This window comes from Crotalus tigris, unplaced genomic scaffold (genome assembly GCF_016545835.1).
Source record: "Crotalus tigris isolate CLP2741 ecotype Arizona unplaced genomic scaffold, ASM1654583v1 scf7180000017883.2314494, whole genome shotgun sequence".
NCBI lineage: Eukaryota > Metazoa > Chordata > Lepidosauria > Squamata > Viperidae > Crotalus > Crotalus tigris.
The window spans coordinates 2,027,975-2,054,670 of NW_024096700.1; the positions used below are offsets into that span (position 1 = coordinate 2,027,975).

Sequence of the window (26,696 nt, forward strand, 5' to 3'; positions counted from 1 at the left end):
CCCGGCTGAACTTCGCTGGGGATGAAAACTGATTACTAAACTTGACCGGTTGCATCCGGACAGACTGCCTCCTAAGGTTACATACCCCAGGGCACCGAGGCAATTGCAAGTGGATGCCCCAGTATGGACCCGTAACTACGGGCCAGGTCACTTGTGGGTTCCTGCTGTAGTATGCAAGGTTACAGGTCCCTTGTCATACAAGGTCTCCTTGGATGACGGTCATATCCTGCGATGGCATATCGACCAGCTGAGTACAAGACTGGACTTACCTTCAGAGACTCCTGGTTCTTTTCCAGGGGGGAGGGGGACCTCCATGGGCAAAGGGAGGGGTGTTGGCAGCAGCCAGGCACCAACAGAGAGGTCACCGATGGTCTATCACAAGATTCCGCGAGTGTTCCGAACAGGAATTCGTGGGAACCAGCTAGCACAAAGGCACCAGTGCCTACTCCAGCCAGGGAGTCACCCCGGGGGCATAATCATTATACACTAATACCATTCAGTACTCCAGTCAGGGAGAATAACCGGGAGCATCCTAATAACTCAAACATTGCAAGAGAGCTGGCACACAATCAGTCTAGTTGGCCCAACACTGCTACTGTTCCAAGAAGGGGGCATTCACACAGGGAGGTGGTCAGAGGGGCAAATCCCAATTCTGACACCTCTGACATAACAGAGGGGGCAACTGAGTTTTGGGGCAGTACTGAAAACCCAGACAGTCCTACTATGGAACTGGGGAGTGGAGGAAGGCAGCCTCATGATAGGCCCAGTATGGGCCTGGAAGCCCTACAGAGTTGTCCAACAGTGGCAGTCTTCTAGAGGGGCCAGAGAGCCTGCAACTAGGCAGGTCAACCAGGTTATGGAGAAAACAAAGTCCTGGTCTGACGAGCCCGGTGGGCAAGCAAGCAGGCCAGGCAACGGGGCACGGTCCATGGGGACCACCAGGGTCTGAGAAAGGGGGCAAACCCATATCATCCCCGGGGCAAGATGTACTTGGAGATTGTCAGGGCCTAAGAAGATCACAGAGAGCTAAGAGATCCCCTAAGTATTGAATATTTTGTAACTCTGCTGGCAAAGCAGAAACAGTAAGAGGGAGTTTCTGTGGAAAATTGGAAATAGGGACACTGGGGAATTAATCCCCAGAATTATAGCCTGGCACCATTGAAGCAATGGTTGGCACACCACGCTTGTGTTGAGGTCGCGTGTAACTATTCATGTAGTTGTAGTCTTAGCCGGGGGGGAAGGGTGTTGTGTCCTGAGCCTGCAAAGGCAGGCTCGGGACGTTGCAACGGTCCTGGGCAGTTGCAAGCTGCCCGGGACCAGACTGGTTGGCGCCAGCGCTCGTGCGCATGCGCGAGGCGCGCAGCGCGCCTAAATGTTGCTTTTGGGCCCGGGGATTGTCTTTAAGAGAGGCTGAGAGGCTTGTATGTCTTAGAGTTGTAACGGGGCTACAGAACAACAATAAAGAGGCTCCTGAAACTACGAGATGCTTTGTGAGTTATTGCCATTTAACCGAGGACTCAACACTTATTCTGGTGGATGTACAACTCCAATGGGGAAGATATATGCTTTGCTTTCCTCAACTCAACTGCTCTAACAATATGCAACTGTAAGATGAAAAATCATATTCATATGTCTTTCCTATCATCCTCTCTATTCATAAAACTGAGCCTCACATAACAGAAATCAGACAAGGATATGAATGAGAAGAAACAATGCTGTAAAATACCACTTAAGCTTGTTTCAGGTGCTTAGGCTGAAATTATTAAAAATGCAGCTTGTCTCAGAAATAGCACACAGTGACAAATTAAAATTATAATTAAATTTAAATCCCTTCATGCAGTGGTGGGATTCAAATATGTGAACAACCTATTCTCTGTGTGGAAGCCACTTCCGGAAGTCCATTCTGGGCCTGGGCAACAAAAATTTAGCTACCAGTTCTGCCGAAGTGGTGCGAACCAGCTGAATCCCACCCCTGCCTTCATGTCACTTTCTGAACACACAAGTATGGCTCCACAATTCTGCACACAGACACACCCAATGGGGCAAGAATCCACACTCTCCCAGTAAGGCAAGGAAATGACATCTTTTGAACAATACAGAGTGTACTAAAAAAAAGAAAAGTCCAGGAACATTTCTGCAATTTCTGGGGGAGATGGGGGAAAGTAGGGTTCAGCAGGAAACTGCTGGGAAACACACACACACCCCAGTAACTGGATTTATTTTGTCAGGGTCAAAAATGGTAAAGGGCAAAATTCAATGCTAAACTAATAAACTCCTTTTTTCTCCACTCTATTTCCTTAGCATTCAAAATACGCTTAAAAGCTGCTGGAGGGGGTTAGGGATAAAAGTGGAAATATATTCTTAGATTTAGTATTACTATTTAGTTCACTGCAGGGCTTTTTTTCTCATAGAAGGCCCAGAACGGAGTTCCGGCACCTTTTTTGGATGGAACCTTGTAGGGTAGGCAAGGCGGGTTGTATGATGTGTGTGAGTTCCGGCACCTTTTTTTTTTTTAAGAAAAAAAGCACTGGTTCACTGTATAATTTTACAATTGGTAGAAGCCTTGCAGAGTTTTGGATTTTAGTTCCCACAATCCTTTGCTAAAGGTCATGTGGCTAGCACTGATGGAAACTAAAATCAAAAAAGTCTGGAAAGCAGCAGATAGACCTACTCACTGCCTACAGATATAACTGAATTAAGATTAAAATAATACCTGCAAATTGAAGTAGATCTTCCAAAACTTTAACACATGCAGAGCAAAATAAAATGTCTGGTTTGTGTCCTGAAAGCAGTTCTGCTCTCTAGCATAATTTAAAAATTAAGTTTCCTGAATTTCAAAGAGGAATTATAGTTTCTACTAATGAATGCCAAATCCTTTATGCTTCAGTTCAAGCATATTTATTCAATTAGTGCTACAGCAGCCTCTTTATAGTGGAAAACACTCCTGGCAAAATATAAAATGAACCTCATTTCACATTTCCTGCTATCTAAAGTAGAATCCTCTCTCAGTTGAACAGCTCCAAAGCCAAATGAAATAATAAAACTCAAGAAAAGGGTCAAACACTACATTTTTTCTTTTTTAAATTATATTGTTATGGATCTTGATACATTATATTGTTTCAAAACCTACCTTGTAATGAATGTTTACAGAGAAAAATAAAAGCTGAACTCCATTCTTTCAGACCAAGAATCTTAACAGTCTGTAATTTTTTTCTCACACACTTTGAAAATGCAATACTGGATGATTTGTTGTACATTGCAAATATTTTTTTTCAGGAGAGACCTATGATCATTGTCCATAATCAAAAAACCTATTGCTGGAACTGGCCATATTTCAGACATGTTACGTTATTGCTAAGTATTTATTCTGGCAAATTTTATTTGATAACTTTAAAAAGATAAATGAAAAATGCATATTAAATTGATAGGGATGTATTTTTACAGTTCTTCTGAGAAATTAGATCACTTAGGGAAACAAGTTCTAAATTGTTCATATTTGGAGTTAAAAATGTTTTACAAACATGGTAGTCTAACCTTACAAACATAGTAGTCCAACCTCTGACAGAAACTGCCAAATTGGCAAGAGTTGTTACTAAAATCATAAACTATTTTTGTTCCTATGTACTTACTTACTCTATTTTTCATTAATTCTTTAAGATTTGAAATCACCCACTTGAGTGTCCTTAGTGAGTGTGCTTAATATCCTTGAGTGACATTGGTATAACATGCCACCAGTCAAAATTTTCTAAATTTTTGACACATCAAGCCCCAAAGCTTTGCCATTACTGAAATAGCCTGTCAGATTTAGGCAGTTGTAAATTGAGCAACTTATACGTAGGTTTCAGGACAAAATTCATCCTATCATACCTCTTTGTATCCAAAGAGTAGTGAACCCAGAATATACTTATCTTTACCAAAGAGTTTGTTCCAATGTCTTCAGCACCTCATTTAGAATGCAGAGAAGCCCATGATAATAATTAAGACCCCAAATGTAATCATAAGCAATTTAAAGCTAACTAATGTGGGAAGAAATGAGAGTTTAGTGAAGAGATTCAGCTACCTAAAGGGGCAGTGGCCTAAATACTCCAACATTTCTGAACTTTGGCAACTTGAAGATATGTAGCCTTCAATTCCCAGTATTCCCTAGCTAGCATGTTGGCTGGAGAATTCTGGAAGGTGAAGTTCACACATATCTTAAAGTTATCAAGGTTGAGAAACACTGCTCTATTTGGTGTCTGGATGCTATTTTTAACATCCCAGTTCTTCAGTCAGTTAAAATGAATATATTTGTTGTTATAAAAAAGAGCAATGTGCAGGACAAAGACTAATTTAATCCCAAACTTTTGATGCTTCATGGTACAAGGTGTTCTTTGACTTAACTGAATTAACAAAAGCTAGCATGAATCAAAAGATTTTGTGTGCGGTGTGAAAATAGTTAGACTTTAGCTGTCTCCCAGATAGTAACTGTGGTACACAGTTTCTAAAATTGTCTCTTGTGCTTCCTTGCTGGCTCTTCTTACCTGGCATTTAGATAGTAAATTCAAGAAAACTTTCTTCCATCTGTCACATTCCACTGGATCATAGGAGATGAATCATAGGAATATTGCATTTAGGTAGCATAAGGCCTTATATGTGAAAATTAGAGATGCTGTCAAAGCCTGTTCAACGTAGCTTAGATTTTGGTTCCTGAACGAATCTGGTTCTAAAATCAAACATGATCAAATTTTGCCATTTTCTGTCAAATGCACATTTATTCAGCAGCTGTTTGATATTGTTGTAACAATGGGTGCCCTGAATTCCCATATTATTTCAATTTTTTCATGGCAAAATTGATTCCTTATATAGCTTTTCTATCATAATTCACTGAAGTTGATTTGAAGTACATGTAGTCCTCAATTTACAACCATTCATTTAGCAACTGTTCAAAGTTATGACTCTGAAAAAAGTGACTTATGACTGGTCTGCTCGCTTACAACTGTCGCAGCATCTTCACGGTTATGTGATCAATATCGGGTGCTTGGCAATCAGCATATATTGACAATGGTTGCTATGTCCCAAGGTTAGATGATCACCATTTGGGACATTCCCAGCCGGCTTCCAACAAGCAAAGTTAATGGGAGAAGCTGGATCCTCTTGATGATGGTGTGGTTCACTTAACAACTGCAGTGATTTGCTTAACAATTGGGGCAAAAATGTTGTAAAATTGGGGATGATTCACTTAACAATTGCTTTGCTTAGCAATCAGTTCTGGTCACAAATCAAGGGCTGATTGTATAACATAACATCTTAATACATTTTTATAAATGATCTTCTTTTCTGAGGGGCAAATTACTGCTGACCGAAAGAGATGTAAGAATAGATAAGAATTATGAAATGTCTCGAGTATCAGCTCAGCAATGGTATCACAAGTTTGGCATTTAGAAGGAAATGTAGTTTTTAACTCTTTCTTCCTGACCCAATGTTCATGGTTAAATTCTACACACATATATACATTGCTATATGCTCTATCAAGGAAAGCATATGTGACCACACTCCAATAAAAATGCAGAGCATGTTAGTCTTTTGGCTCCAAAATTTAAAGACATCTATTTCAGCTTTTAGTTATTGCATTTTAAGTCTTCCACTCTTATTAAAAGAAGTATTAGCTTTATGTAGTGTGCATGCTGCAAAAATCAAGATACAGTTCAATTGTGCAAAATACGTTTGTTCAGCTTTGTTTTGAATCTAAGAGGAAGCAAGATTTTCCATAAAAATCCACTTCTTCCAAACTTCTCCTCATTACTCTTATGCTGAATTTCAAAAGTGAATTTTGTATTCTGGCATTTGGAATCTGGTCAAAGTCAACACATTGCATTATGCAGGAAGTAATGGAGCAGTCACCCAAATAAATATCAGTCATCACAATTGTTTCACTGCTACAAGTTTCTTAGCTGGTGATGGCTTTCATTCTCATTGAGTTCTTCCTAAGAACTTAGGATGTCATAATATATTGGTAAAGTATATGTGCAGATCCAAGCATGGCCTTTTGTAATTGACAGGTACATTTTTTCAATGCACAGATGTTTTAAATAGTGTCCAAGGCTTCTCAATACCAATAGGACCACCGCTGCCTGTGGATGCCATAATCTTTCAATTTCCATTTTCAGATCGTAATACTTTGTAATCTTCTCCAGTTCTTTGTCTTCTATTATACTATTCCTTGATATTGCCACCTTGTCATTAACATAATTATAATTATATAATATACTTATTATATTCTGTATATAGGTATTTATTAAATACATTTTATTTATTTATATTTATACATTATTATTTATTAAATACATTTATTAAAAACAATTTAAATATTTTTTCCAGAATTATTGTTCTGATTTTGGCTATCCTATTATTTCTGAGACTGCTTGTACTCAATATTGAAAAGCTCTAGATTTTAGAAGATCTCAAATTGACAATAGTCTTATAGGAAAGGGAAAACATAAGAAAGTAGAAGCAGAACAGGATAAAAAAAGACAAAGGTTGTTCCAGAAGAAGGGGTGCTTTGAGGATAAACAGCATTTCATTCCTCACTATTAGTCAAACAGGTTATAAATATGGCAAGGAGAGTGAGCGGATATATTTACAAGACTGTAATTTTATTCCCGTGCACTTCCTTTTCACTCCTATTACTTTTGCTTATAAACACAGTGCACTAGATGGAAATATTTTAATAGTCTTGAGTTTAAACATATAGAAAAAAGTAAAATGATAATTTAACAAATAATAGAAGCATGGGTTTTAATTTGAAAAGAAGTGTGTTCTATAATAAACTAGACAAGTATTAGTCATTCATCAAAGGTTATACAAGTTACAGTATGTGTCTCCTTCCTGAACATAATTTAACACTTGAGCCAAGTGTAACATAAAGCAACTTCCTGTAACTGATAAAAAGACTGTTGTGAATATTACTTTATACCACCAGGTTACCAGATTAATCAAGAGTTCAAAGCAGTTTGAACTAGACTTGTTTACCCTGAAAGATCTGCCTTTCTTCTGTTGAACAATGCCCATTCTGAAATTCATAATCACATGTTTGCACAATAGTTCTGGTAAACATGCCAGTCATTTAATAATCTCAAAGTTTTGATTATTCAGTTTTTTTTTACTTCCAGTTTTATCTTTTGTAGGGAATAATAAATTTGTAGTCAAATGCTACCTTCAAAAGAAAGATGTTCTGCAAACTGTAGCAAAAAATAAATCCACTTTCTAAACTTGCAGTTTCATTAATTATCCCCCACCCCAGTTGAAGCAATCTTCATTTTATTTCCCTTCTTCCGGGATTCCATTTAAAATGTGTTTAGTTTGGCCTTCTATGCCTGCCTTTGTATGTCTTAGATCATGGGATGCTTAGGTTGAACAAGCTGTTTGTTACAAATGGAACACAGAATTTTATGCACCACTATGAAAATCCTCAGTGTTGATTAAGTGGTATGCAGCATTCATGTTCTCACTTATCAACAATGAGATTATTATTTTACACAAATCATCTGTTTAAGATTCCTGTGATCAGAAATATGCACCACTCCTTGTTAATTTGGTAAAGTACTGCACAGGGCAGAGGTGAACAATTTGTAGCCCTCCAAATATTGATGAATAACAGCTCCTAGCACCCTTATAACTGGACAAATTTCTAGAGATGCTATACATAACAATTCAGTGATACTGAGAGTATCACAGATTGCCTACTCTGGGGTAGGACTTGTTTTGCTAATTTAGCACTCTGTGGCTATAGTGAACCAATGAATTTTGAGTGCTGTGGCCCAATTCCCTGCAATTTACCAGGTACAAGAAAGCTGTAGTCAGGCCTATATGCCAAAAATTGTCAAAATAAAGTAGACTTGTAACCATTCAGTTAACAATGGTTCAAAGTTACAATGGCATCGGAAAGAATGTCTATTGACCTATTCTTAAAGTTACAACTATCACATCACTTCCATGGTCCTGTGATCTCAATTTGGGTGCTTTGCAACTGACTTGCATTTACAATTGCAGCATCTTATAATCACGTGATCTCAATCTGCAACTTTTCCTGGCACTTCCAATAAGCATAATCAATTGGGGAAGCTGGATCCACTTAACATCTGTGTGATTCACTTAACAACCTTGTGATTTGCTTAACGACTGTGATAAAATGGTCATAAAATCAGGTCTGGTTATCTTATGACTCATTTAATGACTATATTATCTTACAATCAAAATTCTGGTCCTGAGTATGGTCATAAGTCAAGGACTACCTGTAGCTTCCTCTCCAGGAATACTACTATTGGTAAGAAAGGGAGTTCAGAAGGAATCAGCAGGGCATTAAATGACCATTGCCCACATTCACCTGTGATTATTGTGATTGTGTGAATAACTTGGTTCTGTGAAACAATTGTAAGGAAAAAGAGATCTAGTTTTCTATGTCATCATCTCAGGGTCCTTGGCATTCATTGCTTATTATAATGCATGAATTTCTGTTTCTTGTTTCAGATTGAGGATACCAGTTTTAAGCTTTTCAGTCACAAAGCTGGGGAAGCCATACTGCACATCCCTTCTTCTAGCGGTGGACAGGATCTTCCGTTATATCAACAAATCCTTATACAACACAGTTATAGAGTTACAATTGCCGAAGAGAGGAAGCTAAGCAGACATGAAAATTTAAATTCAGGTGAGAATTATCAATTATTTCCTAACTGTAACATAATTTCATTTTTAATTTTAAATGAATATATATTACAGAACTGATAAATCATTTTATTTAGTTCATCAGCCCTGGTTTTGGCCTGTCACAGCACATACTGTTTTACTTATTTTTTAAACATGATATTATTTTCAAAAACAAAAAACAACTGAAGACAATAGAGAAATCAGAAAGAAAAAAAAAAAACCCAAGCCAAGTTCCTAAGCAGAACTATCTTAAAAGCATAATAAATCAACAGTTTTAAGAAATAATAGCAGAGAGTTTGTTCTAGATCAGGGGTGTTAAACTCGCAACATCACGTGATGAGTCGTGACGTATCTTGACTTTTTTTCCATTGCTGGCACTGGGGTGGGCACGGTTTTGCCATGACTCATCCAGCCTGCAGGCCGGCAATTTGACACCCCTGTTCTAGATACATCCTTTGATTTCAGCTCAGTGAAGCTTAAAATCTACTTATATTTGAATGAATTTACATCTGAAATGAAACTGGCTTCCTTAGATTCCTCCTGACAGCTGCGTTCAGTATTGTACCTAACGTATACAGTACATATTAGCAAACCAAGATTTCTTAATATTTCAAAGAATTGTGGCAAGAATTCCATCTTTCTCCATCTGGAGTTTTAAAGAAATTGCAATTCCCATGACAGCTAAGCTTGAGAAATTGTTATATCAGATCCTGACTTATTCTCAAACCTTAGTTTAAACAAGTAATAGTCCTTTGAGGTTTAATGTCATGAATAAATATGATTAAAGTAAAGCCCATAGTGACTAAGATTTACTGCAGCTGTTGTAACAGAAAACCATGATTTCTCATTATATTCCCATTAAGCCTTTATCTGGTTCTATGTCAGAAGCCTATAGTTTATTCTTTTTCCTTGTTATAATTTTAAATCTAAACTTTACTTGACTCAGTATAAAGTTTATGAAGGAGAAAAAAAATCTTGTTGCTTTAAAGAAAGATAGTTAGAAAAGTTCCATTCCTGTTGGAAGTTTGGTATTGTTGTGCTCCAGCTAATGTGTTTAATCACAAGGAAACTAGATTCTACTTCTTGTTAAAGTAAACAGAAGAGTGGAAGCTGGTCCTTACTTGTGGCAATCAAAAGAGTTATTGGTATAATGATAGCCTCATCTCTGCTTGCTGTAGTCAACTTTTCATCTGAGTAGTGTTTTTGTAGCATGGGAAAAAAAAACAGGATAAGCTTCCTAGAAATGAGATGAAATCAGGAACATTAGGGTGGGATAAAATTGAGGTTGCAAAGTTGTTCTGGTAATGCTGTTAGTAATAACTTACAATTCACAACGGAATTGTCTTTCTGGAAACACTAAAAATATCATTAGGATATATTTTACGGGGAAAACATAGTTTAGTCCACTAACAAATTGTATTATATGCTATTGTGCATTTACTAACAGTTCTTCCCATATTTCTTATTCCTTTACTTTTAGAAAATTTCATATTGTTATTTTTGCTATTGTTATTTATATTTATATGCTGCCCAGGTCCCACAAACTCTGAGCAGATTGCAAATTGTTTAGAACATTAAAAGTAAGGAAAACAAGGGACAAAAAGAAAGACAAAACAAAGGAAAACAACTGAACATAGTCTAAAAAGAGGCTTCAGTCATCCTTGTCAACACCTGGGCAAAGAGCCAAGTCTTCAAGGGCTTTCAAGACATAAGCAGGGTCAGGGCCATTAGGATATGGGAGGGGGGAACCTCATTCCTATGACAGGCCCTGCTACAGAGAAGGTGCTCATGTGAGGACCTGATAAATGGCATTGTTTAATTATTGGTCATGCTGGCTGATGCTTCTTAAGCTGCTATCTCAATAAAATAAATAATAAAAGCACAATATAGAACAGAACAAGAGTCAGTCTCGCAACCTAACCTTACATCACCAGGTTGATTTGATTTAATTATTTCATTTTGCAATGGAAACTTTCATAGCTTTACTGTAGAGGATTAGAATCTATTGATACCTCATCCTGCCCATATGAGCAAAGTTAAACCAAACGGTCTAAAATATCAGCTGAATAGCTCTTTAAAAACATTGTTTGTAAACTGCCAAAGTCACTAGGTGAGTTGAGTAGTATAGAAATTTGATAGATACATACATACATACATACGCACATACATACATACATACATTTGTGTTGGCATAAAGAAATCCATAAAAATAAAATACCAACACATATGCCATCATATTATACAGTGTATTTAATTATTTAGCATATGGCATATCATACATGGACTAGCAATGCATATATTAGATTTTACCTAGATTAGCAGAATACAGTGAAATATAAATGTTAAAACGATCTGTGTTCAAATACTAATGTCTAGGCCAGGGGTAGGCAACCCAAAACACTCAAAGAGCCACTTGGACCCGTTTCCAAATCTTTTTGTCAGCAAAAAGAAATCTGAATTTGTAATGTATTGCAGTAGCGACTTGAGCCTGCTTAATGCCCCTAGTTGGGGGGCTGCAAGGCAAAAGTGATTATTAAAAAAAAAAAAAGTAGAACTGCAGTATAACAGTCAAAATGCCAAGGTGCAATCAATCAGACCGGTCTATCTGAAAAACTTTCTGTATATATGTATACATGTCTGAAAAACTTTCTGTATATATGTATGGTAAAAAAGGATATATGCATTGTTATCTTCATTTTAGATATCAAAAGAGTCTCTCTCTCCCTCTCTCTCTCTCTCTCTCCCCCCCCTCTTTCTGCCCTTGGTCTGCCAGTCCTCTTCCCCCACTCTCTTTCTTTCTCTCTCTCTTTCCTCTCCCTCCCTCCCTCCCTCTCTCTCTCTCTCCCTCCAATCTTCTGCTCACCTGGCAAGCTGGCTTCAAGCTGTTCTCCAACAAGCTAAGGGGTAGGCAACCTCAGCTCTTTTACGACTAATGGACTTCAACTCCCAGAATTCCTGAGTCAGCATAGCTGTGCTAGCTAGCTCTCTCTGCTCTTCCTGCTTCCTGCAGAGACGCAGCAAAGGGAGGAGCCCCACCTAAAAAGCTTTTCAGCTTGCCGGAGAACACAATGAGTCCATTCTCTTTTACACACACATACACACACACACACACACACACAAAAAAAAAAAACCACAAACACACACACACACAGAGAGAGAGAGAGAGAGAGAGAGAGAGAGAGAGAGAGAAGCAGGGAAGTGCAAGTGCTGGGAGGCTGGGAGCCACAGAGGAAGGCTCAAAGAGCTGCATGCGGCTCCAGAGCCACAGGTTGCCGACCTGTGGTCTAGGCCATCTAACCATTGAAGTGCAGCATTGTTTATATTTAAAAAAATAGATACCGGACAGAATGTCCTCTCAGCTTACAGCCAGTCACAATGTGATCTACAGTTTAATGTGGGATTCCACAGTCACATTCAGGGGAGGATGCTATGCCACATTTATACAGAGAGTCCCAGCAGACACTGTGAGGTGCAAATCCTTATTATGTCACCTTATTATACAGTAGTAGAGTGGTACGACAGCTTTTACAGGAATGTGCAATAAAATTAAAATCCTCCTTAAATTTCCATCTGGCCTACAGTTATGCATGCTTCTTTATGTGTTGTAGCTCTGTAAAGAGTACTATTTAAATAAAGGTTTTAATATGACCTCATTGCGTGAATCTCTAAATAAATCTAAGAAATGAAATCAAGCCACTGATAAAATAGTCCCACATACTTCTAAAGAACCAGCAGACTATGACTGTTTAGAATGGGGAAAACCACAAAATTATAGTAGATAACAAATTATGCATTTGCAAAGTCAATGGTTGTAAAACTGCATAGTTGTTGTAAGGCACCATTATTCATTTGATTTATTATCTAGTGAATTTCTTTTCTTTTACAAATATCTATAACCATTTTTCCTATTTTATTTTCAATCTTTGAGATTTAAAGAAGATGTAGTCCATGCTATGAAATATTAAATATTGTCAACCATAGAAAAATAGTATAAATAAGAAATGTGATTCCTTATCCCTTAGTTTGCATATAGATAAGTAATTATTTGCTTTTATTACAAGAGTTGTAGAAATCAGTCTTAGAGCCTAGCATTCTGTAGAAGGTGGATCATTCCTATTATAACAGAATCTGTTCCTAACCAATTTTTTTATCGTGTTATTTTCTTTGAAAGATAACATTAGAACAAAACGTTTTCTATATCCATTTCTACAATATAAATATTTCACATATATTATAACTGTATGGTATTTTGGATTTAAAGATAAAAAAGCTGGAAGGTAGCCATGTGATCCTAGAAAAAGTTGTAGCTGCTTTGAAGAATCTAACCCCCTACTTAAGCAGGAAACCCTATACCATTTCAGACAAATAGTTACTCAATCTCTTCTTTAAAAACTCCAGTGTTGGAGCACCCACAACTTCTGGAGACAAGAAGTTCCACTGATTTTGTTCTAACTGTCAGGAAATTTCTCCTTAGTTCTAGGTTGCTTCTCTCTTTGGTTAGTTTCCATCCGTTGCTTCTTGTCCTGCCTTCAGGTGCTTTGGAAAATAGGTTGACCCCCTCTTTTTTGTGGCAGCCCTTTAGATATTGGAACACTGCTATCATATCACCCCTAGTTCTTCTTTTAATTAAACTAAATTTACCCAATTCCTGCAACCGTTCTTTGTATGTTTTAGCCTCCAGTCCCCTAATCATCTCTGTTGATCTTCTGTGCACTCTTTCTAGAATCTCAATATCTTTTTTATATCATGGCAACCAAAACGGCTACGTGTTTCGAAGCACTTTTTTTTCCTTTGAATCCAAGTGTTGCATAGCTGTAATATAAATAAATGATCTTTATTCACAAGCTAGATCCCACCTTACCTGTGCATGAGCAACACTGTAGTGGGTGCTGCTTGATACCCTTACATTCACTTCAGAGATACATTGCATATGTACCATCTGGAATATATTAATACAAAATTCAATAAAATATTTATGAAACTAAAGCTATAAGACCACAGCTTGTTCTGGACCTCTGTTTGGTTGTATTTGAAGCCATCTGAATTAGTTATTCCAAGCCATTGAAAGGAGAAGTAAAATGAGAGCAGCTCTCTGTAAGCTTGAGTCTTTTATAACACTGGGCCACTTTTGTGTACAAGTATATCCAATTAGATTTGATATTTTGCTTTCAAATATTTTTCTTTTCAATAGATACATTTATATGTTGCTCAATTAATAAATATGTAAAAGTACAGTAGAATGGAAAAGAGGAAATAAAAGGCACTTTCAGCAGCAGTCATGTATACACCAAAGCAATGTTTATTGAATGCAAGCTGTTTGCAAGATTTTTTTTTTTAATTTAAAATAGGGGTCCTAATATTCTAACGAAGACTAATAAAAGCATTAGAAACCTAAAACTAAAATGCTGGCATTTTCTGACTCTATAAACATCTGGTTACCATTTTCATTTATAATTGAAAAGCCACTCCTTTAAGCAACTGAAAGATTTGAACATAAATAAATAGGACAGTGGGTATTTTGTTCTTTTCATAGCCAGGGAGTAAAGGGAATACAAATAGAGAGGTCACAAGAAACTCAGCCCTTATAAATAAGAAAGTCTGAGACATGTAAAGAAATCTGAACGAGCTCCAGGCATGTAAACAGTCCAACAGAGTGAAGGTTAAATAAACATGGCTGAAGCCCATTGTTGCTAATACAAGTCTAAAATGTCCTTGCACCATTAACCAAGAAATCACCAAAGAAATATATTAAAACATAAAAAACTGTAGAGTAAATAAGAATATAAATCTTATTCTATTTTCTCTTAGCTATATCCTGATTGCAATATCAGGAACTTAATTATTGTAAGAGTCAGCTCCTGGCAAGATGGGTGGCATATAAATTGCATAAACAAACAAATTTTATTTTCTTGTTTCAGATAAAATGTTCCATGTTTTATTTTTCTATGAAAAAAGTACAGTACACCCTTCAATTGTATCTTTTAATGCAGTCTTTTTTACAGCACTGTTGTAACTTAAAAGTTTCATCTCATTTGTGAACATTGTGTGGACAGCAGTTATCCATGAAAACTTCATGAGAGCTCTTATATTATATAGGTGATATTTTATAACACAGTGCAATCCCACCTGAGACTGATCATTAAAAATGTACTAAATAAACTACTTGAATTCAGTAGGCTCAATGGAATAACACTAGGAATAGGGGAAACATTTTGTAGGAAGATATTAAAAGGGCAGGACTTCGTATTGGCTGTTCTATTAATATGAAGCATCAGAGTACATGTGATTTAAATCCAGGACTTTTGGATACATCTACAGCCACTGATTACTTAAGGCTTCTGAACCTGGATAAATTATCCAAATTGGGTAAAAGTAGTTTTTTTTTTTTTAACCCATTACCCTATCATAGCAGAGACATTTAAACTGACTTAGTGCTTTACCTAAGGACCTTCTGATAAGTGGATTTGGATAATGAAGAAAAACATTTAGGAAGCACTTACATAAGAATTAGGCTGAGTCCCTACAAGGATTATAAAAACATTAAAAATAACAAATTTATTATAGAAATTACAAGTTAAATTATCCATAACATAGCAGGAATAGCTGCAGGACCAACCATGCAATTGCAGGTAAAAACTGAATGGTAGAGAATAGAATGTTTGTGATCTGATATGAAGACAGATCAATTAAGATATCTTTTATAAAATTTGTAAGCACAAAACAAAGTGATCAAGTGAACTGATCCCATAAACAGAATATAAATTTGGTAATATTTAATACTGTTGAAAATGAAAATGGAGAAGAAGCGGATAAACAAGGGGCATTGTTTTTTAAGGAATAGGAAGGGTAAGGAATCAAACATCCAATATCTTGCAGTTGGAGATTAGAGTTATGACATAGACATTTGCAGCCTTGATTATCAAATATATTATTATATACAGATTCCAGAATGGACATTAGGGGTTCAAAACTTTGCAAATTGTGATTATATACTTCTTGTATTTTTCTAGAATAATTTAATTGGATAATTGAGAACAAAGGCATAGTTTTAAATTCAGATATCCTGGATGAACAAATTTATTTTAGGAACTAATTACAGATAAATGCAATCCATCCCCCATATAGGAAGTATAATGAGGAATGCCATATAATGAGCATGGTCTCCACAAATTTAAAAGTTCTCTAAAAGAAAAAAGAAAGAAAAAGTGGGAAAAATAATGAAATTTGTGTATTCGTGTATGCAAGTATTTTGTATACATAACAAGAAATTATAACCCAACATAGCAAAAAAACCTACTGCAAAAGACAAATTAGAAACAAAAATTAAAATAAGCAAGAAAATGGTAGGAGAACACCTATCCGACATTGACAAATATAAATCACCGGAACCTGGCAGATTACATCCCAGAGTTCTGAAGGAGCTGGCAGATGTTATCTCAGAACCACTGGACCATATCTTTCATAAACCTTGGAGCTCCAGGGAAATACCTGAGGATTGGAAAAGGGCTGATGTGGTTCCCATCTTCAAGAAAGGAAAAAAAAAACAAAAACAGACCTAGGAAACTACAGACCAATCAATTTAACATCAATACCTGGGAAGAGCCTGGAAAAGATAATAAAAAAAGAGATCTGGGAACACCTAGAAGAAAACAAAGTTATAATTAGTAGCCAGCATGTTAAAAACAGATCATGCCAAACCAATCTTATTTCATTCTTTGATAAAGTGACTAAATTAGTAGAGCAGCGAAATGCTGTGGACATAGTGTATTTAGATTTCAGTAAGGCATTTGACAAAATAGACCACAATCTGCTGCTTAGTAAGCTAGAAAAAGGTGGGATAGACAACATCACCACCAGATGGATCTGTAGCTGGCTGATAAACCATAATGAGTAGTCCTCAATGGTACTACATCCACATGGGGAGAAGTAAGCAGTGGGGTACCTCAAAGTTCTGTCTTAGGCCCAGTATTCTTTAATATCTTCATAAATGATTTAGATGAGGGAATAGAAGGGGACCTCATCAAATTTGCAGATGACACTAAACTGGCAAGAATAGCCAACACCCCAGAAGACAAGCTCAGGATCCAAAATTATCTTGACAAACTTGAACAATAGATCCTATCCAACAAAATGAATTTCAATGTGGAGAAAAGCAAAGTTTTACATTTATATACAGGAAAAATCAAAGGTACAGTATAAGTACAGATCAGGCAAGACCTGGCTCAAAAATAGTAACTGTGATAGGGACCTTGGAGTCCTAGTGGATAACCACTTGAATATGAGCCAGCAGTGTGCAGCAGCAGCCAAAAAAGCTAATACAATCCTGGATTGTATAAACAGGCAGAAAATCAAAATCACAGGAAGAATTAGTACTGCTTTATAAAATCCTAGTAAGACCACACCTGGAATACTGCAACTAATTTTGGTCACCATACTACAAAAAAGATATTGAGACTTTGGAAAAAGTTCAGGGAACAGCAACTAAAATGATCAAAGGCCTGTAGAGTAAAACATATGAAGAACGGCTGCAGGACTTGGGTTTGGCTAGTCTAAAGAAAAGAAGAAATAGGGGTGACCTGATAGCAGTATTCCAGTATTTGAGGGGCTGCCACAAAGAAGAGGGCACCAAAGGGGCAGGACAAGAAACAATAGATAGAAACTAATCAAGGAGAGAAGCAACCTGGAATTAAGGAGAAACTTCCTAGCAGTGAGGACAATTAACCAGTGGAACAGCTTGCCTTCAGATGTTGTGGGTGCTTCATCACTGGAGGTTTTTAAGAAGAGACTAGACAGTCACTTGTCTGAAATGGTATAGGTTCTCCTGCTTGAGCAGGGGGCTGGACTAGAAGACCTCCAAGGTCCCTTCCAGCTCTATTCTATTCTATTTTTATTATTTCTTTGCTGTTATTTAGAACATATATTCATTTTTCTGATTACAAGCAGAGTCATTTATAAAAAAAATGGTCTGTGGACCTATGCAAAAAATGGGATATGTTGTTACTAAAGTATTGCATTAATAACTACATATTCCATTTTTTGGCATTGCATTAATTGCTCCTGGAAGCAAAATTTTGGGTTGAAAGATTTTACAAAGACTTTTAGAGCAATGATAAAAATTGCAGGACTCAAAGAGATAAAAGATGTAATCAAAATGGTAAGCTGAAATACTAACAATTTAAGATGTGCAGAACGTATAGTAGACAAAACCAGGGCTCTTTTTCTCATAGAACTGCCCAGAACGGAGTTCCAGCACCTTTTTTGGGTGGAACCTTGTAGGATAGGCAAGGCGGGTTGTATGACGTATGTGAGTTCCACCACCTTTTTTTTTTTTTTTTAGAAAAAAAGCATTGGACAAAACTAAAACATGGTATCCACCAGCCTACTTAGCAAATTTACAGTTGACAGTCAAGAAATGAAAATGGTAGATAGTTTTCCTTTCTTGAGCTCAAACAGAGATAAAAATGCATTAGACAAATAAAGCAGGCATTCACTCTACAGAGGAAAATAATAACAAACATAGCCAAGATTAGGAAGGTTGTTTTTTCAAGGTAATAACAGAGCAATGGTTTTTCAGTAATAGCGCATGGCCATGAAATCTGGACATTGAAAAGAGGCAAGGGAAGATGATAACCGACTTTAAATTAGGCCCTTTGGGGATTACTATTAAAAGGCAATAAAAAGAACCAATCCATGGTTCCATAAGAAATAAATGACAAGACTGCTCCATTAAGGGAATGATTATTAACAGAAACATACATACTTTTAGCATATAAAACTAACAGATTATGTGCTATAAGAATGACCAGGCTTAATAAAGTTTTAATTCTCTGAATTCCAAGCTGCTGATATGGCCAACTCAGAAAAGTACCAGAAACGCTGTCCCTCTAAGAATCCAATTCTATTATAAGTATAGCAGTTTTTTAAAAAGTTAAATCCCTAAAATAGAAGAATCCTTTCAGCCCTTGTGTATATTTGTAAAGTATGTGTGGTCTCAATTTGCCTCTGATTCCAATCTAGTGAATTATTTTAGGAATCTTTTCCCTCTAGCATTGTGGATCTGCTGCTGCAAAAAAAAATCTAAATCACATGCAACGCATAACCCTCATGCAATTACATACAAAAACACAACAAAGGAGTAATAAATAGTAAGTCAAAAAAATTAAATATACCATGTAGGAAAAAAGATAAGAAAGATAATTCAATTTAGTTTATGCCGATACTGGTTGCTCTACCTGTCTACCCTTCCACTACATCAATTCATTATGTCATACTTTTACTTATCACTTCTCTCTTTTCTCTAATCATGTCAACATTATCCAGTGACAACTTCATGGTCTTTCCTCTCCTGCATGAGGAAGGCTGGCATAGGAACCCAATTGCTATCAGATTAAAAATTATTGCATAAAGTACCCATTAATTTACAGTACGTCTTATAACTGTGGAGTTTTCTGAGGCATCTCTCAAGCATTATTTGCATGGAAACTATTTATTGATTTCATTCTTCTAAACCAAAAAAAGTATAGATAGGATTATTTTGCCAGCACCAAGAAAGAATTGTTTTTTGTTTTCATTCTCTTCTCAATCTCACTTATGATATCCAATATATCATTTAAAATCTCCAAGCTTATCTTTGGTGCAGTTCAATATGTTGATGTTTTTTCTATCTTGCCTCTGTTTACAGAGTCCTAGCACCCACAATAAAAGCTCTTGATAAAAGAATGTGTTTTTACTCCTACAATTTGTTTTTCATCTGCACTTAGTGCTCTGTTAAACATTCCATGTGGCCTGTTCAGAAGGCAACATTCAGAAAAAGTTTATCATAATCATAATTTTAGAATCTAAATTTGAATAAGGTCTTGCCAGAAATTGAATTAAATGCTTAGAAGCCTTACAGGGTAGATGTTATCACAAATAATAGAAGGGAGTATTATATATGCTGCCTTGAACTGCTGTAGGAAAGATAGATATAAACACCATACATTGATGCTGTGAAGCTGTTTCCCTTTCATACCCTGTTTTGCATGACAAATTTAAACCAAGTATAATTGATAAAACTAAAGTTTTCATATATTAGGAAAGTGACAGGCAGAAAGGTTGGGATCACAGTGTGAGTGAAAAAACTACACTAGAACCAATGTGGCGTTGGATTAGGAGTAGAAAGGTCCAGATTCTACTTCCCTCCTAACTTCTTTATAGCTTAATAATGTATAAACATATGTGGCATTTGAAATGGAAGTTTTGCATCTCCAAACAACTCAGGTTAACTTTGATGATAGAAAATAATTTACAAACTAATCTGCTTCTCTTTTGAAGTGGGTGAATAGATATATCCTCCTTATGCTCTGTATTTAAAGAAATCTGAAAAGAAACCTGGGTCTCTGTTTTGAGCTTGAAGTTTAATGTTTATTTGTTTGAAAAAAACTAGTAGTTTACTATTTGTCTATTCTGCTTATGAGATTATTGCAAGGTGAGAAACAATAGTGCATCTACTTCTGACATAAGCAAACTCTCCATTTTATCTCTGGCGCTATGAAGCCAGGAGAAACTCACTTTATACAAGGAAGCGACTTAGAGTAAGTCTTCCCTGATTCCTTAGGGGACAAAAGGGACAAAGAAAGAGGGAAGGTCAGTCAGTCAGTCTTGTAAAACCTATATAGTCTATCTAATAAAGCTTAGTTCCCCTCTTCTTGTGGAGTCTGTTTCTTGATCTAAACAACCTGCAAGTACAGACACTTTATCATTTAACCATAAAAATCAATGCAGTAAACATGTTCAGATATATAGGTGTGTTCCCAGTTCAAGATGAGTGATAGCTTTCCCACCTGTATACAAGTTTCCTCATGAATTGGGGCTCACAAGCCATTTTTGCTTTCCATGTTCTTCTAAAAATGTTACTTTGGGGAAGACATTACAATTGGAAGATTCTGTCTTCAAAGCAGTGTTGCATAAAAACATTTCTTGGAAGCCAAGGGCAAATAAAAATAATAATAGTAATAATAATAATGGCTAAGAGCAGGAAAATTGAAGAAAGAGACCAAAGGACTAATTCTGGCTGCACAAGACCAAGCCTTAAGGACAAATGCATACAAAGTCAAAATTGAGAAGACAGCAACAGACAGTAAGTGCCGCCTATGCAAAGAAGCTGAAGAAACAGTGGACCACTTGGTAAGCTGTTGCAAGAAGATTGCACAGACTGACTACAAGCAGCGGCATGACAAAGTAGCAACAATAGTGCATTGGAAGATCTGCAAAAAATATCATTTGCCTGTAAACAAAAACTGGTGGGATCATAAAATAGAGAAAGTCATAGAAAATGATACAATTAAACTGCTCTGGGACTTTAGAATTCAAACAGACAAGCACCTGCAACATAACACCCCAGACTTAACAATTGTCGATAAGAAAGACAAAAAAGTCTGGATAGTGGACGTGGCAGTGCCTGGAGACAGCAGAATAGAACAAACTGGAGAAGATAACAAAATACAAAGACCTACAAATAGAAATAGAAAGATTGTGGCAAAAGCAAACAAGGGTAGTACCAATAGTAATAGGCGCCTTGGGTGCAATCCCAAAACAACTGGAGTACCACTTGAACACCATTGGCATTGGCAAATTTGCTATTAGTCAATTGCAAAAGGCGGCCTTATTAGGAACTGCTTCCATCCTGCGACGATATCTGTAATACCACCAAACATCCACATCTGCCTATCCCAGGTCCTGGGTAAGGACTCGATAGGTAGACAAAATGCCAAACCCAGTCTGAACATCTGGCTGACTGTGCGATGATCAATAATAATAATAATAATAATAATACCATTATTATTATTTCTTCTTTCTCCTCTTCCTCCTCCTCCTCCTTTCCATTCCCATTCCCCCTTCTTTTGCCCCATCTCCTTTTCCAACAATAACCCCATCAGCACTAAATTAAAGTACCATCAGCAAGAAATTAAAGTAAAACTAACGCTTACAACCCAAAAAGAAAAATAGTAGATGTCACAGTAAATATGCGAACCATTGAACTCAAACTTACACAGAATCATATTGATCACATGTCCCAAGACACGATAAAGCCTTCAAATTGGTGTCTTCTCCCCATTCTTTGTTGTTGTTTTTGCCACAGATGAACAGCATCATTTGAATAAAAAAATTCTGTTTAATTGGTTTGCTGTCCTTTCTCATCACAGTTAATTCCCATTATGCTACTTTCTTTTTATCATAGATGAATTAAGGTCATGGGACCTTTTGATTTGCCTCTCATCTAACAAAGCTGACCATGAAAATTGCATAAATATAGTGAAATCATATCAACCAACACTACTGCAAAAGGTATGGCTGCAAAATGACCTCTTTCTGGCACATGCTTAAATACTTTTTTTTTAACTCTGCATTTTTATTTTATTATGAAGCATACTATCAGAAGCCAATTCTTCATTGTAGTACTGCCTCACTTTCACAGGAATTTGCTGGTATTAGAGCAGATGCTTTGCATGAGTGAAGTCTCAAGTGCATTTTCTAAAATCTTTTCTTCCAACATTGCTGGGAAGGGGAAAAAAACAATATGTTTTTGCCAAGATGTTGAATAATGTGAATATTCATAGATTAATATTGATTTCATCAGAGGCAAGGTTATTTGCTAAACTGTCAGAATCACAGAATGTCATAATTATCTAGGAGTTTCTAAACAGGACTCTTGTATTTCATCTCTCTCACAAATACCCACATGGAATAGTGCAGAAAGAAAAAATGAGATTTTTAAACAATTTATAGATATATCCCAATAAAGCAAAAAATGTTCATTTTGCGAGATATATTTATGAACAGAATTTTTTTCTTGTCATACTTGTCTTTAAGATTAAAAGGAAAAATGTTGTTTTACAAACATGTCAAACAGACATGCCCCACAGGCAAAAGTACAATTATGAACAACAAATAAAAATATAAATAATAAAATATTATGGTGCATGTTGCAGAGTGAATTCATGTTATATTGACAGTCCTGTTCAATGCCTATGCATTTAGTCCTTCCCTTCCCTTTCCCTTTCCTTTCCCTTCCCTTCCCTTCCCTTCCCTTTCCCCTTCCCCTTCCCCTTCCCAAGTATGTAGAGATGTTGGAATGGGGAGCAGGTTGTCAAGGGGACAAATAATAAAAACAGAATCATTCTGCTGGGAAGCAAAATCAATCCAGTATGATGTATACTATACCCATTTTTTTACATGTATCCTGACATCACAGGAGCTTCTGTCACAATGGTGACATGTTGTTTTCATCATTTTAATAAAAACTCTGAATCTCTTGGATACTTCTCTTCTAAGACTTTAATCCTGCCTTAAAATGTGATCATATTCATAAAAAGGGGATACAATATGTAACTTATAATTAAAAATAAAGCAAAATTGAGGTTGATTGAAAAAAAAAAACATGGAAGCTTGTGTTTGTGTCTTCAAGTCAGTGTTGACTGCTGTTGATTCTCTGGAGTTTTCTTGGAAAGATTTCAGACATGATTTGCCATTGCCTGCTCCCTAGGACTGAGCAAGAGTGACTGGCCCAAATTAACCCAATTGGGTTGGTCTCCAAGGGAGGACTAGAACTCCCAGTCTGCCAATTTCTATTCCCATGCTTTAATCCCTGCACTAAATTGGCTCTTCAAGCTTAATTGAAGCTTTTTCCCCCCTATTCTACTCAGGGGGATGGCCACTATTTTCCTTTATCAGCAAACCTTGCTGTAATGGCATCTTCAATGGCACCTAAAAACAGTCTTGTAAAATTGCAATAATTGGTACTTCTCTCTTCATTCCCAGGCAAATGTTCTCTCGCAAATCCAGCATCTGCTTTGCAGAAAGGAAGGATTGTGCCAAATAATGAGAACATTTCCAGGTAAAATTTTGAGTTATATTAATAAACCAAAAATGACCTTTCGTTGCATGCTCAAAGGAAGAGAAATGCTGGAATCTGAGCTCTAAAGATAAAAGAATGAATCAAATAAAATCAAAGCTTTATTGTCCCCGTAAGGCCAGCAATCAGATAAAATGGAAACAGGTAAAACTGAAAATATGGATTATGGTATTTGAAACTTGATCAATAATAGCAGAAAAGTCATTCAGCAGTTCTGATAAAGATGGAGGATTTTGCCTAGCTTCTCAGCGGGGTTGCAAATCTGTTTGGATTGTACCACGTTAGTAAGCAGGTATTCTTTTTCATGATTTTGTATCTGATGTGCATATTTATGTGAATGTCTCCGCCCTTTAACAAACATGCATAAAGAACACTACATGATAGGAAAACATTTTATCTTAATACATTCCATTTGTATGCTAATTTTCTGTATGCAGTGACACCCCCTCCCTCCCAGAGTAGGAACTTTCAGTCAAATAAACCCCAGTTTGAAATTAAAACCCTGGTCTCATTTTGTCAACCCAACAGGAATTAGATCTGAAATGTTTCTTTCAATTACATGTGTGTTTCTCAGCTTACTTAGTTGCTATCCAATATTCTATAAAATCCAAGGGGCTGTATAAATAATAATTGAATTGTAATTAAATTAAATTTAAATTACATAAATTTAAAAAGGAGACATTTTCTGTAACCTTCACCCTGAAATAATGCAGTTTCTTTAAGCATATGAATCGAACAGAATAGCAGCTGGCATACGTATCATGCCTGTAAGGTTTAAAAAGGGGTCTTCATTTCAGTTAATAAAAGGTTGGAGGCAAGAGAAAAATGTATCAGCCAAGATAGACATAAGTGGTTTTGCAACCTAAGCTGAAGGTAGAATGATGCCACCAACTTATTCCATATCCAGAACTTGAAGGCAAGAAGACAGGGTCATCCATTGTGCTTGAGAGCAACAGGACAGGGTCTGCTGTATATCTCAAAGGTGCTTTTTTCAAAAGGCAACTGCATTGTTTTTTCCTTGAGGAAGAAAAAGGAAACATTTCGCTTCTCATCCAAGAAGTTTCATCAACTGATGTTGAAAAAAGCACCTTTGAGACAACTATGACCTGAATGACTGAGAATCTCCACAGACATCTGCTGTGTATGTGGTTTTATCCTTCAAGTGAGAAACAATCAAGAGATGCCAGTACTAATAGTCTGGGATTGCTCTGACCATTGTTAAGGCCCGTCATACACCAGGGGGAAAGTAAAATAACCTGGCACATTTAAAGAAAAAAGAGAACCGTGAACATTCTGATCTTGTGAAGACTTATGAAATCTAATGCACATAAGGGCTTCTCTATTGTGGCAAACACTGAACTATTAAAAAGAAATCTTAGAAAGAGGCCTTTTCACAGGCCAAGTTTATATCCTGCATATTTTTCAGGATGGTTTCTAGGACAACTTAAAATTTAGAACAGAGATTTACTTTTCTAATTATTATTTATGTCTACAATGCTATACAGTATCTTAACATTTGTATATGCTACGTCCCAATGGCTCTATTTCCTATCTTAGAGCTCTAACCTTCGATGCTGTATTTACTGTGTTCTATATTATAATCAGTTGTGACTATCATTTCTACTGTTTCTTGTGTCTACTTCTTATACAGGCAACCTTGCCGTAAGTCACTTGTATGTAAACCAAGTTGCTACTCTCCAGTTTTGTGCTGCAATAGTGTGTCTTGCAGTGGAATTCTTGGGTTCTGATAGTTATCTTGTGCTAATGGGTAGAAAATAGGCTGTTGTTTTGGGTCTGGTGTAAAGATCACTTTGCATTACAATTAACACTCTGGGCTCTCACACTCTAATTGCCAATGGTCCAGGACTCCTTACACAGTTCTCACTACTCTGAGCCTAAATAGTACAGTATCTGGTGTTTCTAGTATTCAATACCACTACTGCTAATATTATTTTTGGTCTCTGTCATAACCTGCATTGTCCGTCAGTTTCTTGGCATCTTCATGAGATGTGTTGCTGTTCTTCAGCAATTCTCTGTGATGACACTTTACAGTTGACACAAATCTCATTTTCAAGAGGCCAAAATGCCATAATCTATGGGTAGAGATACTGCAAAAGTGAAAAAGAAAGGAGTGATGTGGTATTTCTTACCCTATGTGCCTTTCATTTTAGAGTTATATATTGCCTTTCTTTAGGGAACCTAGCTCTTCTACATGACATTTGTTTTCTTATACTATATTTGTTTCAGGTTCTTCAGGGCCTTGCCAATGACCTCAATATGAAAATCATCTATTTCTGCTATTTTTCTAAAAGTATTTCTGTGGGAGGGAAAACAGCATTTTTTTCTCTCTCACACACACATAAATAAAAGCATATGGTAAGCCTCCTGCTTACTTGGCTGTAAGACTTGATACACTCCCTTAGTCTTGCCTAGAGAGAAATTTGGCTCTCTGTGTAGAATGTTTGCACCATGAGCAGAGCCTCGCAATGTCTGGAGGGATGCCACAGATCATGTATTTCTCTTCATCAGTAGTCAGTCTTACACTTTGATTAGACTGAAATTGGCAACTGTCAGATGGGTGTTGTTCTAGAGGCTATACATCTGCCCTCGTTTTGTTGGAAAAAACAATTACTCACAATGAAGCAATGCTCTCTATTTTCCCCTCAATCTTGGTTTTGGTCAGATAATCACATAGTTTCATCTTCTTTTTCCCCCAGAAAGGGTGTCCCCAACAACAGTTGGCTGGCCATGAACAACTCTGAGGTGTGTCATTTTTCAGTGACATTCCTTTTATGGTTTGGATAATCAACAGCTGCCTGTACTTTGCACAAGGGGATAAGTCACTCTTAAATATGGTCTTGACCTAAAAAATACTTTAGAAATATTCTGCTAAAGGAGAACAGTTTGTGCATTATATTGTATGGATGGAATCTAATAGGAAGCAGTTATTGCTGAAACATGTCCAAGTAACCCCAAAACTAAATGCTTTATGATCACATCAGATATGCCAGTTTTACTATAAGGAATACATCTTCACATACACACACATACAAACACACATACAACATGCTGATTGTATAAATCACAATCAGTTGAGGAAACATTGAATCTGCATTCTGTT

General features: G+C 36.6%; 1 protein-coding gene across 1 annotated transcript in view; it reads left to right on the top strand.

The window, feature by feature from the left end:
- CPED1 (cadherin like and PC-esterase domain containing 1) overlaps window positions 1–26,696 on the top strand; it is a 131,418-nt gene that overhangs the window by 11,501 nt on the left and 93,221 nt on the right. The window contains exons 3-5 of the mRNA XM_039343979.1: window positions 8,506–8,683; window positions 21,902–22,008; window positions 23,482–23,557. Of these exons, the coding sequence (XP_039199913.1) occupies window positions 8,506–8,683; window positions 21,902–22,008; window positions 23,482–23,557 (361 nt within the window). The remainder of the gene's footprint in view (window positions 1–8,505; window positions 8,684–21,901; window positions 22,009–23,481; window positions 23,558–26,696) is intronic.